Source organism: Misgurnus anguillicaudatus, chromosome 18 (assembly GCF_027580225.2).
Source record: "Misgurnus anguillicaudatus chromosome 18, ASM2758022v2, whole genome shotgun sequence".
NCBI classification, from domain to species: domain Eukaryota; kingdom Metazoa; phylum Chordata; class Actinopteri; order Cypriniformes; family Cobitidae; genus Misgurnus; species Misgurnus anguillicaudatus.
In genome coordinates this window covers 21,135,629-21,159,903 of record NC_073354.2, presented here as the reverse complement: position 1 = coordinate 21,159,903, position 24,275 = coordinate 21,135,629, and the positions used below count along the sequence as shown (strand labels likewise).

At 39.9% G+C, this 24,275-nt stretch overlaps 1 protein-coding gene and 1 long non-coding RNA gene across 2 annotated transcripts in view; one reads left to right on the top strand and one right to left on the bottom strand.

Moving 5' to 3' along the window:
• The window catches only part of LOC141350334 (uncharacterized), a 34,977-nt gene extending 29,425 nt beyond the window's left edge, over positions 1-5,552 (bottom strand). The window contains exons 1-2 of the long non-coding RNA XR_012358434.1: positions 5,412-5,552; positions 4,705-5,022 (exon numbers count right to left, since the gene is read on the bottom strand). This is a non-coding gene — a long non-coding RNA (uncharacterized lncRNA). The remainder of the gene's footprint in view (positions 1-4,704; positions 5,023-5,411) is intronic.
• An 884-nt stretch (positions 5,553-6,436) lies between these two features.
• On the top strand, positions 6,437-15,302 carry LOC129418982 (uncharacterized). The gene is made up of 12 exons (XM_073855375.1): positions 6,437-7,267; positions 8,315-8,509; positions 8,618-8,847; positions 8,955-9,055; positions 9,394-9,553; positions 9,768-9,848; positions 10,034-10,081; positions 10,365-10,490; positions 10,603-10,773; positions 13,009-13,151; positions 14,787-15,115; positions 15,265-15,302. Exons 1-12 carry the CDS (start codon positions 7,135-7,137, stop codon positions 15,300-15,302), a joined length of 1,755 nt encoding a protein of 584 aa, XP_073711476.1. The 5' UTR covers positions 6,437-7,134.
• The last annotated feature ends 8,973 nt before the right edge of the window (positions 15,303-24,275 follow it).

Below are 24,275 nucleotides of genomic sequence, written 5' to 3'. Positions count from 1 at the left end.
AAGGCCAGACCAGATGTAACATGCAAATTATCTGTCCGAACCCGACCCGACGCCGCCCCCCCCTTTTTTTTCTCATACACGTAGGCTATTATCATGACCAGCAGACGGGAATTCAATTGTAGGGGGCCCCCGTGCTTGCTTGCGTTCGTTTGATTTGTTCAGTCGTTTTAATTTGGTTTGTGCTGAATTGTTTCCTGTGGAGAAGTGAACGAGTGGAGCAGATAATTGCAACTGTCGTAATTTCCCACCCCCACTCATACCTGTCAAGTATCCCGTTTTGGCCGGGAAAGTCCCGTATTTTATCCTTCTTTCCCGCCGTCCTCCCGTATTAGTATTTTCTTGTAAATCTCCCGTGTTTTAACCTGCGTTATAACAAAAATAATAATGCCCGGTCGGAGTAATAAAAAAACATTCCCAATCCCAGATCGCTAAAGATCCACTGATTCCGCTAATCCACTTCGTGTTTTCCCACCCGCTCCACAGCATCTCTGTGCACTCTCTGCCTGGAGAGCGAAGACGACAGTTTCTGTCTGAAGTTTGTTGCATTAACAGGTAGATTTATTACATTATATCAGTTGTTAAACCGCAGAATTACTAATTTGGAAGTTTGTTTATGTATTTCTTCGGTTAATGATTTGCTGTCGGTGTTCTAAAAGTGCTAACAAGTTAGCAAGCAAACAGCAACAAAATATCCACATTATTATCGTTACAATGCTTGTCTAATGAATTAAATGTTCCCGGTCAGATCTAAGTTAACATAAACACTAAATTTGCTGTTGTTGGCACACTTTGTAGACAAAAAATACAAAACACACCAATGCCTTCACAAAATAAAGACAGAGAACGGAAAGGGAGGCTGGTAAAGGCAGTTCAACATTGCAAACATTGATTCAAAGCTATTCGTCTTTAATTCTAAAATTATATTTTCCCATTATAATCACTTGTAATCAATTGTCTACGTTGATGCTAGTAATAGTAACACATTATTTATTTATAATACTTTTAAAAGTACTATTAAAACCATACTAATAGTACCTAGTGCCCTTTTTGGTTTGGGCCACTGCCCCATCTAGCATTTTCATTTTCTAAATGACTGTTCTCATTACAAAGAAAAGGGAATGGTTTATAAATAATTTTGGCATTAAGGTATAATGCAAAAGAAGTTAAAATAAGGCTTTTCAAACTAAGGGCATTGGGTTTTGTACAGATGCAAATTTGTGTGTATAGTATCTACAGTATGAGTGTGAATTATGAAATGTAGTTTTCACAGAGCTGTGTGTTTCACTAGTTTTCTTGCTAATGAATTAGTTTGTTTAGTCAGTTTTAACACAATTATCAGCACTAAAGTTTAAAAAATATTATCCGGCCCTCACCAGTCTTAAAATGTAAGGAATATTGGAGCTTGTTTGGGTTGGTGGTGGGACCGGGTGTGCCTCATAAGCCTTGAAAAGTGAAGCCTCTGGCTCTTTGATCGCCCCCTGGTGGCTGGCTGCAGTACAAGTCATAACCCCGCCCTCTCCATTCAAATGAATGGGACTTTTCTCTAAATAAAAAAAATATTTACACTTCCAATAAAAGTTTTCGAAAGATGGTTTTGGTCCTTTCAAGTAGTTGTTATCACGCTGATATATGTTCAAGTGTTCATTTTTGTGATAAGTTTCATTTTGGCTTGTAATTTGATGCTATAGAAACGGGGCGTGTCGTTATGATTGGAGTGGTTGAATTGGCCGCGCGAGCGTTTGGGCGGAAGTTTAATACCACGGCTCCGCCTCTGGCTTCACGGACGATTCCTTCTGCGCATGCCTTGGCTCCAAATTGACGTTTTTACGTAACATGGCGGTGACCGTGGTCGGACATTTTTGGCTTCAATTCATTACAATGGTGGGAGGCGGCGTCGCGTCGTCCATCTTTTTTTACAGTCTATGGGTGGGACTGTTCGCGGTGGGCGCCGGAAAATTTCCCTTATTTTCAAATCCAAAACTTGACAGGTATGCTCTGTACACCTCCGAAAATAATTACCAGGTAATGTTTCACAATTTCATACAAATATTAAGCTACTGCATAGTCTACTAAAATACTGATGATGGTAATAGGATATTAATAAGTTTATTCCAAGTGTAGAGTAGGCATATAATAATAATAAAGTAGCCTACCACGTTTGCTGGCTTATAACGTTTTTACATGATTGCAGCTAAATCAAAAGTAAACAGTCTATAGTCTATGTCTACTGTATAATGTATTTGTGTTTTTTTATTGTAATGTAAACATTACAAAATGCCATGACAAAGTTAACTGTGTATGTTGCATTATTTCATAACATTGGCCATTAGGTAACTTAGGTAACTCTTTGTAAAATATTATTGCATGCATGGCTCTTAAGGGGATCGCACACCGGCCGCGCAGCTCAGCGCCGCGCAGCGCCGCGCCGTTCTAAAAAAATGTAACACATTGTTTTCTATGAGTGTACGCACACCGGCGCCGCCAGGTGGCGCCTGTCCGCGCCGCCCAGCTGTGACTCAGGAAGTTGTTCAAATCCCTGTCGCGCCACACAGCGCCACTCACACAGTTTAACATAACATCATATGTGTCCCAAATCATTAACAAGTAACATTGGCTGCTAACGTATATTTTACATTTTGAAATAGACGTTATCTGACGAAGCTCGCGCTATTTAATGTGCACTTCCGGTTTACAATACCTCCGAGTTCTCCTAGGCGCGACGCGACGCGGCGCTGCGCGGCGCTGAGCTGCGCGGCCGGTGTGCGACCCCCTTTAGGATTGAGACACTGATTTGTTGTTTGCTCAAGTATAACCTTCATATTTGTGCTGCCTACACTTGAGTGTACTTTATGCTCTGATAAACAAGTTGTCTGTTCCTTAAACTACCTCAGTTTTTATGGTCCTTCTAGAAGTGCCTGTTTGTCCGATAATAAAGTGAAAATCAACTGAGATGTACACTTGAGTTCGAATCGCATGGTTTTCCCGGTACCATAATGTTGCATATCGACTCAGTGGTAGAAGAGTGTTATTCTGCAGAATAATTTTTCTTACAGTTCTGGGGGCTCGTCTGTACAAAAGAATTTTGCTGGACAAATGGACGGCATTCACCACAGTGAACTCTTAAATGAGTTCTGTTTCTTGTGGGCGAGTGGCCATCCGTGCTTAGTTAGCCTTGAAAGGCTTTCACACAAACTGTTGATAGCCTTTTAACATAAAGCCTGATGATATAAAGACCTCCAATGGAAGTTAATTCTTAAGTTAATTTTTCTTTGTGTGTTTGGGTGGCCATTGAGCTTAGTTGACTTAAAAAAAGGCCCCACACAAGTTATAGATTGCCTGTCAATGTATAAGATTTGGGATTTAGTTGACTTTAAGGGTCCCATTCTGAGCAACAGTAAACCTGTCAACGAAAAATCCATACACATTTCAAATGCAGCAATCCTGTTTTCATTAAAAGTTATTTTACGTTATATTATTATTGCAATATTTTAAAACAGTGGTTTTTGAAAATTAGAGAAATAGTGTTTTATTGAAAATATTCCTGGCAATTGTAAGTATTACCTTAAAGGCGGAGTCCACGATGTTTGAAAAACGCGTTGGAAAAGGAGACGGGCCGACTACCAAAACACACTTATAGCCAATCAAATAAAATTAAATGCCGGTTTGCGTATGTGTGGGGCGGGTCTATCAACAGAAGGTCCAGATTCAATTGGGGTAGGGGCGTGTTTGTTTAGGTGATTTCAAATATCAACATTGGCTTTCAAACATCATGGACTCCGCCTTTAACACAGAGGACACAAGTTATTATTATACCTTGATTATTGATGGATAAAAGCAAAAAAAGATAAAAAGAAAAAGACTATATATTTCAAGTATTCTGACCTAGTATCTGGTAAAACTAACACTCTGTGAGAACAGATGGGGTCCCTAATATTTTGTCCACTCAATAAGAGTTGCTGTATATCGACTCAGTGGAAGAAGACTGTTAAGAGTATTCTGCAGAATAATTTGTATACCCTCTTTTACAGAACTTCATCTTTACCCTTTATTTTATTTACCAAAGAGTTTAAATTAAAATGTTTAAATGAAAATGATCATTATCTAAAGTATGGCTTTCATGGGTGTGAAGAGGAACTTTGTTGCTTTTACTGGAGGTTGGCTTAACAACTCTGATGATTAGTGAGTGCTGCAAAAACTTTTTACACAAAACTGTCTTGTACTGCACACATCATGTAAACTGCATCTGCAAATGTAAATGTCATTACAATTTATCAGTTGTTGGACAAGCACCTCTTCCTTTCTGTCATTTCGCTCCATGCCACTCCAGACTAAAAACACACTGTATAACACAGACTCATAAGAGAAGGAGCTAAAGCCTGCTGTTGTTTTCATATTTTTTAAAATGAGACTACAATCACCTACAATCAAGAATTTGTGTTTACATTATTTATCATTAATATGTGGAGGGCCTGGGCAGAAAAGAGCCAACTCATTCCTCTGACAACTAATGTACAGACTACCTTTAAACTTGACCTGATTAAACATAACCAAGACTGGCCAGAAAAGCAAATTTATTATGTTTGCTATGTTGTAAACTTATAATTCATATCATAATAATAGGTAAGTAAGAGTTTGTACAGATTTGATCACTTTTAAGAATTAGATTATTCTTTAGATTATATTTGTTTTTAGATAAAAACCTACCTTTAGTGACAGACAAGCAAATTCTGGCATCCTGTGCTGCTAACTTTTCATTATTATTCCACTGTTGACAGATGTAGCATCTGCAGTCCTCAGCTCTGACATTACTGATGTGTAGAGAGCACTTAGATGTCAAACTCACTCGCTTTGCCCTTTCTGAGTTTTCCTGTTTTATCTGGCCATAGTAGACCAGCTCAACAGTACCTCCATTTTCTTCAGATATCCATGCAGTGTATGTGCAGTTTGTTTGTTTGATCACATTAGTGCATGGCAGTGTCACAGTCCCTCCAACAACAGCATTCTTACTTGCTTCACCAGCACCTTATTAATGTGAACAAATGTATATGTTACAATATGTGGTAAAAATATCATGTCAAGTGGTGAAATTAAGAGCATGAAAGAGTATAAATTATAACAGCAATAAACAGCTATACAAATAAATGATTTGTTCACATTGAAGCATTTGTGATTCATGGAAAGGCATTATCCTCATCCTTAAAAAGTTTGCAATGTCAATAAAGCTTACATTTAAAACAACACATCTTACACATACTGTATAGCATTGTTGGTTAAATTCATGACTAGTCAGTCACAGATTTGTTACATTTCCCTTAATGTAAATACAATTGATATGCAAATATATTATTATAAGAAAAGCTGTCAACACCCTCACAATTTGGTTGTTTTTACATGGCAGTGCATTTACTTACCTACAAAATGATTGTTGCAATCTGCATTAATAAGTATGAAACAATGTGATAATAATATCCAAGTTTTCATGGTCAAAAATTCTTGTTTTCTAACTAGCGTGTTCAGGGTTTCCTGTAACAAAGAAACAGAGACGAACAGTTACCAAAGACATGCCCATAAATGTACACTTATTCTTCTTTGTCAGTTTAACTTCCTCAATATGTTCACCACAAAAGTGTCATTCTAAAAATATAAAGTAAGACTAAAACTAGATTTACTGTAATACATTCTGATATTAAATTAGAAATCATACGTTTGTTTATGTTTTAATTGCAATACCTTAAAGTGCCCGTATTATGAAAAACTAACTTTTTCTGGGTTTTGGGGTGTTATTTTGTGTCTCTGATGCTCCCACACGCATACAAACTTGGAAAAAAATCCATCCATGCTGTTTTGAGTGAGATACAAGTTTCTGAATGTCCTCTGCCTTGAGTCTCAGATTGCGTGAGTTCAAACTCAGCTCCGTTGTGACGTAACTAGCCGTTTCGTCACATTCAGTTTGAATTTGCCCACCACCCCACTCGCAGGTCTCCACCCACCAGGGAGCTAGAGAGAGCACAGAGCAGTCAGTCACTTCGCTGATACCCTGCTGTTATCATGTCTCACTGAAATAACAGCGCTATTTGGATATTATGGATTATACTCCTGCCTACTTTTAAAAACAAAGTTTTAACGCGTGGTTATTGGAACCCGGAGTAATCTTTTATACAGTGTGTTACGACGCAAATAGTCATTAGATTGTAGGCGATAAGACCTTCATGCGAAATCTGATGTAAACAACAGACTATGTATCTATTTCACGGATTATACGCATTTGTGGACAAAAATGGTCATTGGATGTATTTTATTGGACTTTCATGGATCATTCACACATCTGAAACAGACTGGATTCGATTCGCGATTGTTGTATCAACACAAAAGGTAAGAAATCACGTTATATTTTGCATGTAGTCATCTTCTGTCACAAAATTCTACATTTATGTATGGAGGACCACAAGAGTCATGCAAAATGTAATAAAGAACTTCAATATTTAATAACTACCTGGACAATAAAAATAGCAATTAATACATTTGTTTAAAAATTCATTTATTAATCTATAAATAAATAGACAAAGTTACAAAAAAAATCATTATGTAACATTTTATTAGGCAATAAAAAGTGAGATTATAAAAATAATGTAGAAATGAAATATTAATACATTAATAAATAGTTTAAATTAATATAACAATTTACAAAAACAACATAAAACACTCAATAAGTTCATCATTTTAAATTGCATTTACAAATTCTTAATTAAATAATGGAATTTCAAAATGTATTTCAAAAAGCGATTTAAAAAGAGAAATAAATAACTGGATTTATAAATTGAACTACAAATCCAGGTTTAAATTAGGCATTTAAAAGGGCATTTCCGTTTAACATTTCTGTTTTCATTTTCCCGATGGTTCTCCTTATTCTTTTCGCTACTCGATTTGCTTTTCGTTTTAGTCTCTCTATTTAGCTTTTCCGTGACTCTTTGGGTCCTTGCAAATGGTCAAATGAGAAATGCAAATTAGCTATGACCAGGTGGATGTAACAAGCTCGCTGATTGGTTAGAGGAATTGGCTAGCGTAGTCCTTGAATTCTGGCGCCAGAAAGATCGATTTAAGTTAGTCGTGTTACGTTAATCGATCTCTCTCAAAATGTCTAACGTTAACACCGAAATATCAAAAATTTTAAGAGACATTGCTAGTGAAATGGAGCGCCGATCCACAGACGGTGTTGCACAAGGATCATCAACTTCAACACCCACCTTGTCAAGACACCCTGTTGATGGTAAGTTTATGCTAGCCACCATACGATACACAAGCATGGGGTTTTCAAATTGCGGTTTAAGATGAGTTTAAAATGTGCAGTATTGCGGGTCTTGCATGACAGGTTTGAGAATAACTGCTTTACATGTGCCGGACATGTGCACGTTAACTCCCGCATGTGCGACCTGCAAATTCTAACATTAATTGTTATTTCATGTTGAAAGACTCGTTTAGATTGCGAGCCCACACGTGTGCAGCGGCGGATTTAGAGACACCCCTGTCTGTCGGTCCGTCTATCTATCTGTCTGTCGGTCCGTCTATCTATCTGTCTGTCGGTCCGTCTATCTATCTGTCTGTCGGTCCGTCTATCTGTCTGTCGGTCCGTCTATCGATCTGTCCGTCCGTCTGTCTATCTATCTGTCCGTCCGTCCGTCCGTCCGTCCGTCCGTCCGTCTATCCATCCATCCATCCATCCATCCATCTATCATAATGTGTATATATATTAGTTTGATAAAATATTGTGTGTATATATATATATTAGTTTAATAAAGTAATGTATTTTACCAGCAACAAATCAATTGCAACCTAACTATAGTGATTGTATTTACAAGTTGCTGAGCGAAGATAATTGATTGCGTTGTCAAGTAGTATTACATTTTGTTGGATTAAGGGGCGGTTTCCCGGACAGGGATTGGACTAGTCCTAGACTTAAACACTTTTAAGAGCTCTCCAATCTGAAAACAACTTGCCCTTACATATCTTAAAACACCTCAGTGCCCTTTGTTTTACCTCAAAATGCACACAGGTCATGTTTTTAGTAAGGTGTGTTGGTTAAAACTAGTTATATTTCCTAATTAAACTAAGACCTAGTCCTGGATTAAGCTAATCCTGGTCCGGGAAACCATCCCTATATGTCTTTCATGTCTGTAGATATAACTAAATTAATGTTTTGGAGAGATGACGACCATGGTGGAATGCCAAAGTCTATTTTCCATCACAGTTTTTAAAGATCTAAGAACCATGCTATCAATTTAGATGAATATCAGTAAAGAATTATTTTGTTTTTCAGCTGAAGTTTGCAGAATTTTTGCACCATATGCTGGCAGGACTTCAGGTAGCCACTGTACAACTGCAAAACGTCGATCAAGCTACACAAGATCCTACTTTTGTTTGGACAGCATTGATCAAATCATGGTACCAACAAAAGTAGAAAAAGAAAAACTATATGCAGCTGGCCTTGGGGAGAAAAAACTTACTTTTTTCGGTATGTTGTTAAAGGACGTAATGTTGATAGTCTCAGTGATTACTGAATATTCAAATTTTAACAATCAAACAAAATTTAAAAGTGTTTATTTATTCTTTTATTTTACAGGTGATGAAAACAGTGCAGAGGAATTCAAATGTCACATTTTGACAGCTTACCCAAAACTGAATAGCTGTGGTGGCTTTGAGCTTTTAAGATTGTCTGGTATGACCAGGAGCAAAAAACTTTCTGTGATGCCTTGCCCGAACACAGGGTATACCATCAAATCTATCAAGGACCACAACAAGAGTGCCATAATCTATATACGTCCAATGCAAAAGGACATTGATACAACTCCTGTAAGTTCTAATGACACTGCTGATATTTTGTACACCGAAGTAGTACTGGTTATAGTATTGCTATGATTGTTAAAGTGATTAAAGTACTAGTATTATCTGAACAATAGGTGGAACCAGAGTCAGTTGTGTCTGGGCCCAAGGAAAGATGTCTGATTTGTGAAGAAGATATTTTTTTCTGTGAACTCAAAGATCATGTCAAAAGCTGCAGGTATGCACAGGACCCCCACATGTGCAGTTTAAAATCTTGTACTATTATCAGTGTACAGTCATTTCATTTGCGTTATGTTGTCGGCATAAGCAAAGTCTGTCTTGGGAAAATTCAGATATAATCTTAATTTTCTGTTGTATTTCTGTTCTTGTATTTTCTTTTAACCCTTTATTTTAAATATATTTATCAGTTGAGATGGTCAGCCGAATGATAATTATATGATTAGTCATAGTTTCTTTCATAATCTTAACATTTAGAAAGAAATGCAGTTATTTTACTATGTGCCTGTTATTAATCTACATGGATTACCTATGTTTGACTCTGGATATTCATTCAAGGTCTGCAAGTGAGATCAGTAAAGCATCAACAAGCAATTATCCTTCAGATGGTCAGGAATTTCCCAACACTACTGATCGAGCTGAAGTGGACATAGATCAATCATCCACAGATTCTGAAATAGTACAGTTTATTGATTTAACAGAAGGCGAGCCAATGCAGGTAAACAGCATTACACTTTACAGATTAGGATTAGCTCATGAAATTTGTCACAAAAACATCATGTGCTTTTTCCTGGGAAACATAATTTTTATTAAGTTATATTTTGAATTCTAAAAGTGATACTACACTTTTGCTTCCACTGACACAAGAGTCACATTACTCAATGTTTCTCAAATTCTGTTTAATAAAATGTCCATCTGTTTATTACTGTCAGGAGTCCTTAGATGAATGGCGATCCTTACGTTGTCAGCAGGATCAAGAGTACCAGGAGTCTTTGCTTGCAGATCAAGAAAAGGTATGTCATACAAATTTTATGTGGGTTTAAGTGAGGACATTATTATGTTTCTTCTTTTTTTTATATGACACCTCTTCAACAAGTAAGTACCAGCACGTTTTTATTTTTGTTTGATTATACACTTCATTGCATAATCTGGATAATGGAAATAATTGTCTTGATTTTGTTTTACATGTTTGTCAAAGCATAATATGCAGAAGCATTCTTTGGAAAATGAAGAAAGACGTAGAAAGGTATGATCTGTTGTAAATTATGTACATGTTCTCAAAATATTTTTAATGCTCAACTGTATTTCAGACTCTGAAGTGTGGTCTACATTGTCAGTAAACTGAATATGGTTGGAACTTTGGACAAGACAATTGAAGATATCACATTAGTTGCTACAGACATGTTTTACGTTTTTTTTTTTTTTACATTTTAGACTTAATCGAGATCATGGTAGCAAGGTCAACATATAATTGCAAATTTAGCAGCTCTCATTTATTTTTATTTTTTATTACAATTCTATTTTTATAGGCTATACATGAGAGACAGTTGAGAATGGCTGATGTTCCTGAGCCAGCTGATGGTGTTCCACTCAGATTTAAGTACCCCAGTGGCATTACAAGAACAAGAAAATTTGTTCTGTCTGAATCCATTCAGGTTTGTCCACTACTTTCTGATTGTGATTACATGGATTGCGGTATTACTGTGCAGTGTTTTGAGGTTTTAAAAATTAGTATTAAATAGATTTCTTTTTACATTTGTTATGTAGATATTATTTGATTTTGTCGGAGAAGAGGATGATGCTACAGAGTATTTTCACATTCAAGATGCTCTGTCAGTAACAACTCTTAAAAGCAACATGACTGGAACACTTTTGGGGAACAATATCAATGGTTCAAGAACACTTTACATCCACTGGATTCAAATTGATGATTTGGAGGTGAGAGCCATGATTTGCAGCCTAGAAAAAAGTCAACAAACTAATGTTAATGGTAATATTGATTAGTATTTCTTTAAGTTAATATCAATACACAAATAAGTAATGGGTGTGATTTGCAATAGTACTTGCTGGTAGTAATTTTATTAGCTGTTCTCACATAATACCTAAACAAGCATCTATTACTGTCATTTTTTTCTATCATTTTTAGAGAATAGTTAACTGTACTCTTAGACATTATGCCCGACTCACCTTAATAATTATGTAGTACCGTATTGTCCCAAATATAAGATGACCCCCACCCCCCTTTAAAGTGTACCTTTTGGAAAAAGGCTTTTTTTAATACCAACTCGTCTTTTTCTTATGAAAATGCTTTCATTTGAAATACTTTTTATAAGTCCAAGGGGACCAGTGTGGTTCCCAACATTTATTAAACCCTTTTAATGGAATATAGTTCCATTTATCACATGCAGTTTATCTGGATTTAATAACAATTAGCCTAGGCTGTCGATCTCATTGAGAAAAAAACACATTGCCTAATAATATTTTATTAACAGTAGAAGACTGCCTTATTGTAAACAGAGTTTATCAAGAAGCTTCAGTCCAGGTGAACTTGTTTGTGTATTTGGCACCACTTACTGCATTTTTGCAGGTGTACAGTATGATAGATATTTAATTGTCTATAGCAGGGGTTCCCAACTCAAGTCATTGGGGTCCCCTCTCCCAGAAGTTTTAGATGTTTCTTTATATAAAACTCCTGATTCCACTACTCAGGCTCTTTATAGAATGTTTGAAACGTTTCCTTAATTAATACACTAAGGTCGCAGTCATATCATACCAAACCGAGCCTGATTCTCCCTACTCCCCCAAAAGCACGCACTCACACTGTGACTGTACTTTGACAGATCCGAGCCCAGGCACGCTATCGTCATTAGGATGTGATTGTTTTGAAGAAAAGCGCTCTTAACAATAGAACCCATCGTGATGTCAAGTCTGTCTTTGTTTTTTTATTCTGGGGGGTTTGGTGCGCGATGACACACTGCCATCTCACATGCCATATTGTTTAATTGATCAGTCACGTATGCAGCTTAGACATTCATGTAACCCTGCTGCTTACATCAGAAGGTTTTTACAAAGGCAAATAAAGCTGAGTGGTCGTGCAATTGACATCTCTCCTTTTGAACAACGCTGGCGCGATTTGTGATCACACTGCGCGTTCTGCGCCTGAGCCCAAGTGAACCGTGCTCTAGCCCAGTGTTGCCCAATCCTGGTCATCGAGGGCCCCCTTCCAGAAAGTTTTAGATGCCTTCTTATTTAACACACCTGATTTAACTAATCAGCTTGTTAGGGAGACATGTTTACCATTTTGGAAGGAGGCTGATAAGTTGAATCAGGTGTTTTAAATAAGGAGACATCTAAAACATTCTGGGAGGAGGGCCTCGTGGACCAGGAATGGGAAGCACTGTGCCCACCTCTGCAAGCTGGCCAGGGCGCGATGATCACACTAGTCAAACGAACCAAGATTTGGGGGTCAAACATGCTCCACAGTTTGGTTGGAATAATGTGAGTGCGCCCTAACAAGCTGATGAACTAAATCTGGTGTTTAATATATGGAGACATCTTAAAGGCGCTATAAGGGAATCTGTGTGAAGTTACTTTTTGTTGATGTTTGAACTGTTTTCAAACAAACGGAGCGTAGCTAACCCCCCCCCCTTCCGTGCTTTCATGAACGTGCCCAACCCCCACCCCCAAATCCTTCTTGTCGTTTATTGGCTGGAACACTTAATAATCGTTTCTGGTGGTAGGTTTGGCCACTTTGTTTTTATTGCAGTTTGTGGAGCCTGGGCTGTCTACAGAGATCGCGTTTTTTTTACAGTTTGATCAGCGGACACCCAGCAAGCAGATAGTGAGGAGATGTTTGCTGTATGTAACAAAAAAATGTTATGGTCTAAAACGCGTGAATTTGCTTAGAGCACCTTTAAATACTCTGGGAAGGGTGCCATGTAGGACTGGATTGGGAAACACTAGTCTAAAGCTAGAATGTAAGATGCCATTGTTTATTGAAAGGCATTTCCAAAATAAAAAGTTATAAAAAGTCTTATATTCGGGACAATATGGTAGTTAATTCTACCAGAGTAAATAACTTTATACCAACATACGCTTACTCGAATAATGTAATGTAACTTTCGGTTTTGGAAAATTAGGTACGCCAATACTCTTGTTTTTAATTTATTGCAGTTTGTCCCAGCACTTGATTCCAACAATCATGCTGAATCTCCCAGTGTCAGCAACCAGTTCTTTCCAATGCCAGCAACTTCTTTTTCTTTGCCATCATCACCTACTTTTTTACCAGAGACGGACAGCTCATTCTTTCATGAAGGGTATGTTGTTTTGCAAATGTTTTTAGTAACATATCTTTTAAAGATTATTCCTCCGTTATAATATCCCCGTTTTTTTCTTGACACACAGTGTAAATAAAACTTATTTAAAGGAACCGTATGTAAGAAATGTATATTAATTAATCATAATATGGCCCTGATATGTCACCAGACATTAAGAAATCATTTTCATTTCAAACAGGGCTTTGAACCAGAATTTTTTCCCAATTGGTTAGTTCCCAACAGAAACAGTATTTTAACGTTTCCGGTTTTCGGTTCAACCCTAAAGTTGACATTCCTGAACCGGTTAGAACAAAAAAATAAAGTTCCCGTACCATGTCAGCTGTGGGACATACAAATAAGTAGGCTGATCATTAGGACATTAAACTTTAATTATAAGTCTACATAATTTTCCTTAAGTGTCATCAAACATTAAAAAAGGCTACATTATGTAAGCGGCATAACTGTTATTCTGACATGCCTACATTTGTTGAGTGCACTTAAACATGCGCACACACACAGACAGAGGACAAATTCCAAACAGCGCTTCGGGAAGAAGATGCGGCAAAAACAGTTGCTCCACATAAAGTGAAAATTACGGTGTTCTTCAGTGCTTTATTCGCCAAATGTATTTTATACATCAAGAGTTCTGATCTTTGAAGGGCATAGGGATAATTCCATATGATTGGAGTAAGACCAGACACATTCAAACGCATGTGCGTACAGAACATTTTCCACTTTAGCACCTTTTTGCGGTTAAATTGTTTAAAATCACTTAAGTGTTAACATTTGCAAGCCTTTGAAATACATGCAAATGATCAACTTTCAACCTATTTAAATTTGTGTATTAATCCGCGAATCGCAAACAAGCAGAACCATGGGTAGTGATCTGTAAGGATCATGGATCAACTGTTACACCACTAATTAGTATTAAAAAAACAAACATCTTGAGATACTTGGTAGCCTACCTCTTATGATTGAGCATTAAAGACTTGGGCTTTAGTGGGCTACTTGCTGGTGGCAAGCTTCCCATTTCTCTGATGAGTCAACGACGACCGGAAGTGAACTTCACCGAGTCATATTGCACAGAAATCTTATCAAAGAACGGAAAAATAACGGTATTACCATTTACCATTATTTTCAATTAACGGTTCTGTTCCGGAACATATATTTTTGGAAAGTTTCTGGTTTCGTTTCTGTTCCTTGCAAAACATCAAAAGTTTCTGGTTTTCGTTTTCGTTCCTTGAACCGGTTCAAAGCCTTGATTTCAAATACTTATATCACTCACAACAGTGGTCTGGCCAGGATATTGTCATTTAAAAAGTGGAGTTGCAGCCCTCAACTGATGTTTATGTTGTCATTTTGTATATTGGCCACCAGTTGTGTGATTGCAGTACCAGTTTTGGCCACAAGTTTTGTGATTGCAATACCAGTTTTGGCCACAATCCTACATACTGTTCCTTTAAAATAAAACTTCTACATGGTGGTATTAACTGATGTTAAATAAACTGGTCCTCATTAAACTCTGTTGAAATATGATTTTCCATTAACTAAAGCTAACCTTGGACTTTTCATGAGATTTGCTGACAGTTGCAAATAGCAGTCATTTTACCTCTTGTTTTTTTCATTACTGTACAGGACTGACCTTAAAACCATCTTGAACAGACTTGGGGAAAAGATTGATCACACTTCGTGCCCGGACAGCAATCACATAAACATATGCAGGGACTACACTGGCAACGTCCATAACATACTAAAGAGTACAGTTCAGGCATTTAAGCGGCGAAAGTTTAATCCTGAGGCCAGATTGGATGTCATTTTTGTTGACAGTGAACAAATATCCGAAGGTTCAGTAGATGGTGGTGGACCCACTCGGGAGTATTTAAGATTGCTTATGAAAGCCATTCATCAGTCCAGCATATTTGAAGGACCAGAGACAGATAAGACACTGGCTCTCGATAGTCAAGGTATGTTCTACATCAGTGGCAGGGAGCTACACTGCGACCAAAATGGTCGCATATGCGACCTTTTGAACTGCCGTTGCGACCCTAATTTTTAATGGGTCGCAAATGTGCTACCTAATGTTTTAGACAATATCCTATGATTTATGTTGCAGGCCCCGCCTCCGGAGACCCGTCAGACAGATTACTGTAAAACACTGTAAAAACAGGATAAAATGAAAAGACCGGGAGAGTCACGTCTGCTCGTTCACAGCTCCTCTGCTTGTATATTTATTCAGTGCACAATCAACCATCAAACATCAACTTCATGTACATATAATTGTTTTAAAGCTTTCTTTCTCTTTCATCACATTAATGTCACTGTCATCACAATAAATCATGTTACCATTTTTCTTATCTTCAATTTACTCTTTGTTGACACCAGAATACTCCATTGACATTTTATACACATCCATGTTTATCTTATAAAGAAGATGAAACTTATAATTATATTTACTAAGACACATATATATATAATATAAAAGTGTATATTTTTAACCACTGACCTCTTAAACATATTATATATTGTAAATATTTTGTATTTTGTAAATAATAACACTGTTTACCATTTTTCTCCCTCTCACAGGCGAGTATTTATAATGGGGAAACACATACAGTGTTTCTCTAATTCCCCATCAGCGCATGGTCACGTGACCACCAAGCGCGCCAAACGCGAAACAGAACGAGCTTCTCAGAGACAGTTAACACTCTTTTTTTACACATTAACTTGAACAATTAAACATTGTATAACCAACACACAGTTAATGAATCGATATAGTTAGATATAAAGATCACTGGAGCATATTTAAGTAACTCATGTTAAAGAGAGAACACACATTAGGAAAAACAAACATCATAAGATCACATTTAACAATCCTCATTCATCATGCATCATAGGAGTGCAATCACTGTTATATACTTCATATTTTCCTTTATAGTTTCTTTTGTAAAGTGCTTTTACCTGTAAAAACAGGATAAAATGAAAAGACCGGGAGAGTCACGTCTGCTCGTTCACAGCTCCTCTGCTTGTATGAGGGAGCATGCGCAGTTCATCAGTCCATACGCGACTCCCGGGCAGAATGTCAAAATAAGAGTCCTTTTTGGTTTTTTTCGGTTTATATAGACCAATATACATTTGTTCAGCTGCATTTTGCATAAAAAAATAAATTAATCTTTGGACTTATAACCATACACAAATTCCAGAGAAAAACAATAAACACAATTGTATACATACTTTGTGTGTATCACACTCTCCCTGACAAAATAAGAAAGGCTCCAGTGATCAACCTCTTTCCTTCTATATGTACAATCAACACACAGGTAAAGTGAAATTGTATGGTAAGTATGTGTGAGGAGTGTATGAATTGGTATAACCAATTTGTGGTACGCAACTATTCAAACCCCAAACAGGTATGTGTGTGATTGGGTAAGTTGTCACTGCATTAAGTGTTGGGTATGGCTGTAGCACAGGCTGACCAAAGGTATCATAAGTGTAAATCTGTCTTGGCCTTTTCTCCCTCGTAGACCTCCTTACTGCAGTTTCACTCCCTTCACTTGGACTTGCTACTCTCTCTGGCTCGACAAAAGCAGCTATTTCCCTCTCCTCATCCACATCATCTTCCACAGGTGGTACCAGGTAAGTATTTGGTTCTTTTTCTGACAGATCTTCCTGTACCCTTGATTCTTCCCTTCTGTGTATTTGATTATATTCTTCCTCTACAGGTACTCGCTCAGGTAGGCGGCTAGTCCCTGGTTCCGTCCAGCTAACTGGGGTTCTCAACCAGTATCCTCCGCCGCTGTTTTCTTCATCTGAGTCTGTCATGTCACTGTCTCTGATGCTTTCTTTGTTAATTGTCTGACTTGTCTTTTTCTGTTTTCCAGGTTTCGGCGATCGGGTTGTCATTGTAGGAGCTTCCACAGGTAAGTCATTGACCAGCAGTAGTAGGTTACGGTGCAACGTCCTTGTTTTACTACTGTCTCCATTCTCAGGATAAACTACATAGACTGGGTTTTCAGAGACTTGACTCTTCACCACGTAGACCACTTTCTCCCAGTAGGACCGTAACTTCCCTGGCCCCCCTCGTTCTCCAAGGTTTCGAACAAGCACTCTGTCTCCTGCTTTCAGTACCACTCCTCTGGCTTTACGGTCGTATTGAGCTTTCCCTCTCGCACTTGATTGACGACTGTTTCCTTCAGCAATCTTGTATGCCTCTGCCATTCGTGCTGCCCACTGATTTGCATACCCCTTTGGTGTCACTCCATCTGCTGGCTCCACCAAGCCAAAGATCAGGTCAACTGGAAGGTGAGGGTGCCGCCCATACAACAGGTAAAAGGGAGAGTACCCAGTAGACTCGTGCCGCGTGCAGTTGTAGGCATGCACAATTTGAGGTAAATGCTCTTTCCACCTTTCTTTTTCTTTTTCTGCCAGTGTTCTCAACATCTGCAGTAGAGTTCGATTTAACCTCTCCACTGGGTTTCCTTGGGGGTGGTATGGTGACGTTCGAGAGTGGCTGATCCCCGCAAACTGTTGGAGGGTGCGAAACAGTTCGTTCTCAAACTCACGGCCCTGGTCGTGATGTAACTTGGCCGGATATCCGAACCGTGGGATGTAATCTTGGAACAAGCGTTCAGCTGCAGTCCGCCCTGACTTGTTCTTGGTTGGGTACGCTTGGGCGAACCTTGTGAAATGGTCCATGACAACCAGGATATATTCATATCCTCCACGGCTCGGCTCAAGGTGCAGGTAGTCAATGCAGACCATTTCCATTGGTGAGTGTGTTGTGATGCTGCCCATGGGTGCTCGAACATGTACTGTTGGTTTTTTTTGTTTGATACACGGGCACTTTCTGGTTACATATTCCTCCACTTCAACTTTCATGTATGGCCAGTAGAACCGTTCTCTTGCCAGGTTCAACACTCGCTCTGTACCCACATGTCCCATTTTGTCATGGAGGTGCTCAAGTGCCAGCTTTTTGTACTTACTCGGCAAGACAAGCTGTTTTCTCTCCCTTGTTTTTCGATATAGGAGTCCTCCCTCAAGATGTAGCTTGTTCCACTCATACATCAGCTTTCTGCTGGTTCCTATCAAACCTCCCCTCGCTTCATCTGTGGGAGTGACACCATCCTCCTTCCATTGCCTCACTTGAGAGATTACAGAATCTTCTTTTTGGGCTTGTATTAGTTCATCTAGTGCTATGGTCTGCAACCAGGTGGTAGGTTGATGTGGTTCATCCTCTGCAGTAGACATATACAGGGCAGCAACCCAGGCCACGTCCTTCATCTTTGACACATTACTGCCCTCCCATGCTGCTTGTATTGCCCTCGCGGGTAGCTCCTCCGTGCACTTTGATGCATATCCTTCGATGTCCAGAGGAAGACGAGACAAGGTATCTGCATCAATGTTGACTTTCCCTGGCCGGTACTTCACGTCGAAGCGAAAATCAGACAGCTCCCCGACCCACCGATGGCCTACTGCGTTGAGTTTTGCTGTACTCATCATGTATGTCAGGGGGTTGTTGTCAGTGTATACTGTGAAGTGTGGGGCGTAGAACAGGTAGTCCCGAAACTTCTCACACACTGCCCACTTCAATGCAAGAAATTCAAGTTTACCGCTGTGTAATCGGTAATTTCTCTCTGTCGTTGTCAATGTTCTGGACCCATATCCTATTACTCTCAACTTCCCGTCTTGTCGCTGATAGAGGATGGCCCCTAGGCCCCTTTCAGATGCATCAGTGTGGAGCGTGAAGGGTAAGTTGAAGTCTGGATATGCCAGTATAGGTGGGCTTGCTAGCATTCCAATTAGTTCTTCCAGGATTTGTTGGTGGTCCCTGGTCCATTCTACTGGAGATCTGGAGGGAATTTGTGGACCTTTAACTCTCTTCTTGGTGTGAGGGTCATGTGTTTTTCCAGGCTTGGCCTGCAACAGCTCGTACAAGGGTTTCGCTACACGGGAGAAGTCTTGAATGAAGGCACGGTAGTAGCTGAGGAACCCGAGCAGTCTCCTTACATCACCCACTGTCTGAGGAGTTCTGGTCGTTAAGGATCTGACGGCCTCCAGGTCCTTAGGATCTATCCGTACCCCTTCGGCTGACACCAGTCGTCCAACATACCGGACTTCACTCCGGAACAGTTCACACTTTTCCGGTTTCAGTTTTACACCATGATGTTGGAGAGCCTTCAACACTCTACGGATACTCTCAACGTGTTCTTCAAAGGACCTTGCATAGCATAAGACGTCATCTAAGTATGGGATACAGCACTCATCCCTGAGTGAATCGAGCATTTCCTCCATACTGCGTTGGAAGGCGGCAGGTGCATTGGACAATCCAAAGGGGATCCGGACCCACTCATGTAGCCCCCAGGGTGTTATGAATGCTGTCATGTGTCTGGATCCTTCTGCAATGTACCCCTGGTGGTATGCTTTGCCTTGGTCTAGAATGCTGAACCACGAATAGCCCCCAAGGGTGTCTATCAGATCCTGAATCCTAGGCAATGGATGGCGGTCAGGGATGGTTTTCTTGTTTAGAAGACGGTAATCTACGCAAAGCCTTAGCTTGCCATCTTTCTTGCGGACACAGACTACTGGAGCGGCGTATGGCGACTTTGACTTAACGATCCATCCTTTTGCTAAAAGATCTTGTATATAGCTCTTCACCTCACTAAACAAAGGTTTTGGTACTGAGGAATATGCCCTTTGAACTGGGATGTCATCCTTGAGTGTGATTGACATCTGTAAGCTGGGTATGCATCCAATGTCGTTGTCATCTCTGCTAAAAGCACCAGACTCCTCATACAACATTCTTTGAACCACCTCTCGTTGACCTTCTTCCAGGTGGTCCAGGTTGACAGGTGGGTGCCACAATGATTTTACATCATCTTCTCGAGTGGTTGCAGTTTGGATCGTTGTTGTCTGCCTCGGCTCACTTGGTTTTCCGGACTCCGCTAATATCTTCTCAATCCTTTGTAAAGTTCCAATCACTGTGCCACGGGGCAGGGTCACATCTACCACTGTGTTATTTCCAATGGGTATGGAAACATAAGGGTCACTTTGGGGTTGTATTTCTAAGAGTCCCTCTCCAATATCCAACAGTCTTAAATGATCACTATTTTCATGAGGCTCAAACAAGACCAGAGATTGAGACTGTGCCATCTTTAAAGGGATTCTGCACTTCACCCAAGCCACCTGTCCTGCCCGGATAGCTACCGCTCTTGGACCAACCTTCAAGTGCCCGTCTCCATCATCCTCTTCAGCAGCTTGGATCGCCTTGACTAAAGTTTGTGCCTTTTCACAAGGGATGTCAATGGCTCCAGCCAGTAGTGAGGTAAGGGTTGGCATAAGTTGATCAGGCTGCCCCTGGATTAATTCTTCAATTAAGTTGAAACCCAGCAGTGGTCTCTCAATTGGCATTTTACTCACCAGGAATGGGACATTGATAGATAAACTTGGGTCCTCATTTCCTAGCAGGTTGACTGTGATGACTACCCAACCGTCGAATGGGATAACATCTCCGTTTACAGCATAGACTTTCAGATCATCTTGACATCCGAGCAGCTCCCGAAGCGGCCTCACCTCAACACTTGGCAGATATTTCTCTCTCCACAACCGGTCCACCATGCTGACTTGGGCGCCGGTGTCGAGTAACGCCTTTACTGTCAAGCCATTTAAGTTGCACTGGGTCAGCGCCTTGCTTCCAATCAGTTTGATTATGTTGTCATTTTTGGTCTTAGAGGAACTCAGAATGCTTTCTCCCTGACTGGTGTACATCATCTCATTTATTGATTTGTTTGTTTGTCTTTGATGTAGGCATTCTTGTCTTAACACTTCACCGCTGGACCTGGCCGGCTTCAGGGGAGTAATGTCTGGCTGGGGCATTTGCTGTGCGGTCACTGGTCGCCCCTTTACAGTGGCCGGTTCCCGTTTCCCTGCCGCTGAGGTCGTCGTAGGCACCCCACTGCCCGGTGTCCATCTTCTCCACAGATAAAGCAGTGTGTACAGTCCTGTCGCCCTTCGTCTGCACATCGTGGGCAACACCGCAAACGGGCCCCCCGGCGAAAGGATGGTTGGCTGGTAGAGCATTGGCAGCCCCCATCAGTTCGTGTTGGCATAGAATGTTGTATGGCGTCTACCATGCTAGTTAGAGCATCAATCCTGGCAGTAAGATGTTTAATTGGATCATCCTGGCCTTTTGGTGTAGCTTTTGGACTTTTCACATCTCTGTCTGTTTCATTGTTTACTTGAGCACTACTAGCCATGGATTGTTTGACTTTGGACGGTGGGCCCAGTCGCCGCAGCCTTTCATTCTCATCACTTGTGATCTTCATAACGTGCCTGAGTATAGCATCATCAGTTACATCACTATCGGCTAACAAGGGTCTCAGCTCACTACGTATGTCTTTACACCGGTGGCTTAGTCCCTGGTAGACGGTGTGTAAAAACACATCCTGTACAGTAGCGGCACTATACTTCCTGTCTGAGTCGGCTTGTTTTGCAGCAAAGAGTATTTTTTGTTTTAACCCCATGACTCGGTATAGGAATTGCTGAGGGGTCTCGTGTTCACTCTGCTTGGTGCACATTAGTTCTTGGAACAGCTCTGTACTATTTCGGTCCCCCAAGTGTGATTGTAAGAACCCCTTTAGCTCAGCTACGGTCATGTCATCTTTATTCATCAGCATATCTTTAAAAATGCCTGGCTTGATAATTCGCAGCACACCTCGGACCACATCTGCATTGCTGAAGTTCTCTTTTAGGCCGCTGTCTATTTGTCTGCACACATTGTTAAACGTGATGTCTGATGAGTGATCTCCAATCTGGCCTCCATGTATTTTAAACTCACGGGACTGGATATACTGAAAGCCCCCCATAGGGAATGCATAGTCAGGGGCTACACGTTTGGGTTGTTCATTCTGGCTCATGTGTGTGTTACTGGCACCCCCCTGTGCTAAAGTGTGAGTCAAACTAACGTTCTGGGCTGGTGTCATGTACTGGTGAATTTTTCTGCCAATTGCTTCATACTCTGCTAGCATTTTGTGTATTTCTGTATTTGTTTCAGATGCAGCCCCCTTAACATCCCCTGAGTCAGGTGCAACATGTGGTGGTTTCTGAAATGTGTCATGAGTGGTAGGTGGATGTAACACATGTGTAGGGTGAGTGTTTGTATCAATCTCAGATGTAAGTGTGCAAATCTGTTTTGCAGATTTTACCATCTCTTGTAATGACAACAGTTCACTCATACCTTGGTCCTCAGTCTCTAGCAAAAGTTCACTTGACATAAAAGCGTTAATATGGTCAAAGCAAACCCCACTGTCCTCCAAATCCAGTTCACTGGCGTCATGTTTAGGTGTTGATTTAAGTACCTTAGCGATGCGGAACAGTTCATCAGCAGATAATGAAATTAACTCTCTTTTGATGTCCCACACCAGCTGTTTCCTTACACGATCTGCCATTTTGTCACCCTCTGTTGTCCCTTTTGTGGTAGCCTCGACCTCAGGATAAGGGTAGCACTCACAGGTTGCCTAGTACAGCCCTCTTGTCTCGTTGCTCCGTGGATGTAGCAGCCGCCGGCCTCTGGCCCCAACGCCGCCTGGTCCCTACGGTTCTGGAATCTTTGGATCCGCCTCCTAGTGTCACATGGAGAGGATCCCGGACGAGCCCCCAAGAATCTGTTGCAGGCCCCGCCTCCGGAGACCCGTCAGACAGATTACTGTAAAACACTGTAAAAACAGGATAAAATGAAAAGACCGGGAGAGTCACGTCTGCTCGTTCACAGCTCCTCTGCTTGTATATTTATTCAGTGCACAATCAACCATCAAACATCAACTTCATGTACATATAATTGTTTTAAAGCTTTCTTTCTCTTTCATCACATTAATGTCACTGTCATCACAATAAATCATGTTACCATTTTTCTTATCTTCAATTTACTCTTTGTTGACACCAGAATACTCCATTGACATTTTATACACATCCATGTTTATCTTATAAAGAAGATGAAACTTAGAATTATATTTACTAAGACACATATATATATAATATAAAAGTGTATATTTTTAACCACTGACCTCTTAAACATATTATATATTGTAAATATTTTGTATTTTGTAAATAATAACACTGTTTACCATTTTTCTCCCTCTCACAGGCGAGTATTTATAATGGGGAAACACATACAGTGTTTCTCTAATTCCCCATCAGCGCACGGTCACGTGACCACCAAGCGCGCCAAACGCGAAACAGAACGAGCTTCTCAGAGACAGTTAACACTCTTTTTTTTACACATTAACTTGAACAATTAAACATTGTATAACCAACACACAGTTAATGAATCGATATAGTTAGATATAAAGATCACTGGAGCATATTTAAGTAACTCATGTTAAAGAGAGAACACACATTAGGAAAAACAAACATCATAAGATCACATTTAACAATCCTCATTCATCATGCATCATAGGAGTGCAATCACTGTTATATACTTCATATTTTCCTTTATAGTTTCTTTTGTAAAGTGCTTTTACCTGTAAAAACAGGATAAAATGAAAAGACCGGGAGAGTCACGTCTGCTCGTTCACAGCTCCTCTGCTTGTATGAGGGAGCATGCGCAGTTCATCAGTCCATACGCGACTCCCGGGCAGAATGTCAAAATAAGAGTCCTTTTTGGTTTTTTTCAGTTTATATAGACCAATATACATTTGTTCAGCTGCATTTTGCATAAAAAAATAAATTAATCTTTGGACTTATAACCATACACAAATTCCAGAGAAAAACAATAAACACAATTGTATACATACTTTGTGTGTATCACATTTACTATGAGCATTTATTAAAACATAAATGTGGATTTTAAGAATACGTTTTATAACGTGCTCTGAGCCATCAACACGTTGGCTTCTTTTTGCGTGAAAGCACGTCGTGTCTCTCCCCATCAGTGTGCGTTTGCGTGCTCAGCTGTTTCTCAATGAATTGGGTGCGACGCGACGCAAGCGCACTGTCTTCCATGTTTCTGAACTTGAGCAGAGGTCTTTCTTCACTGAGGACGCGGGACCCGTATGGTTCCGGGTTTATATTTTAAATGGTCTGTCGGGTCCGGTTAGGTCCTAGTTTAATTACTTTGGGTCCCAAGTCTGATTA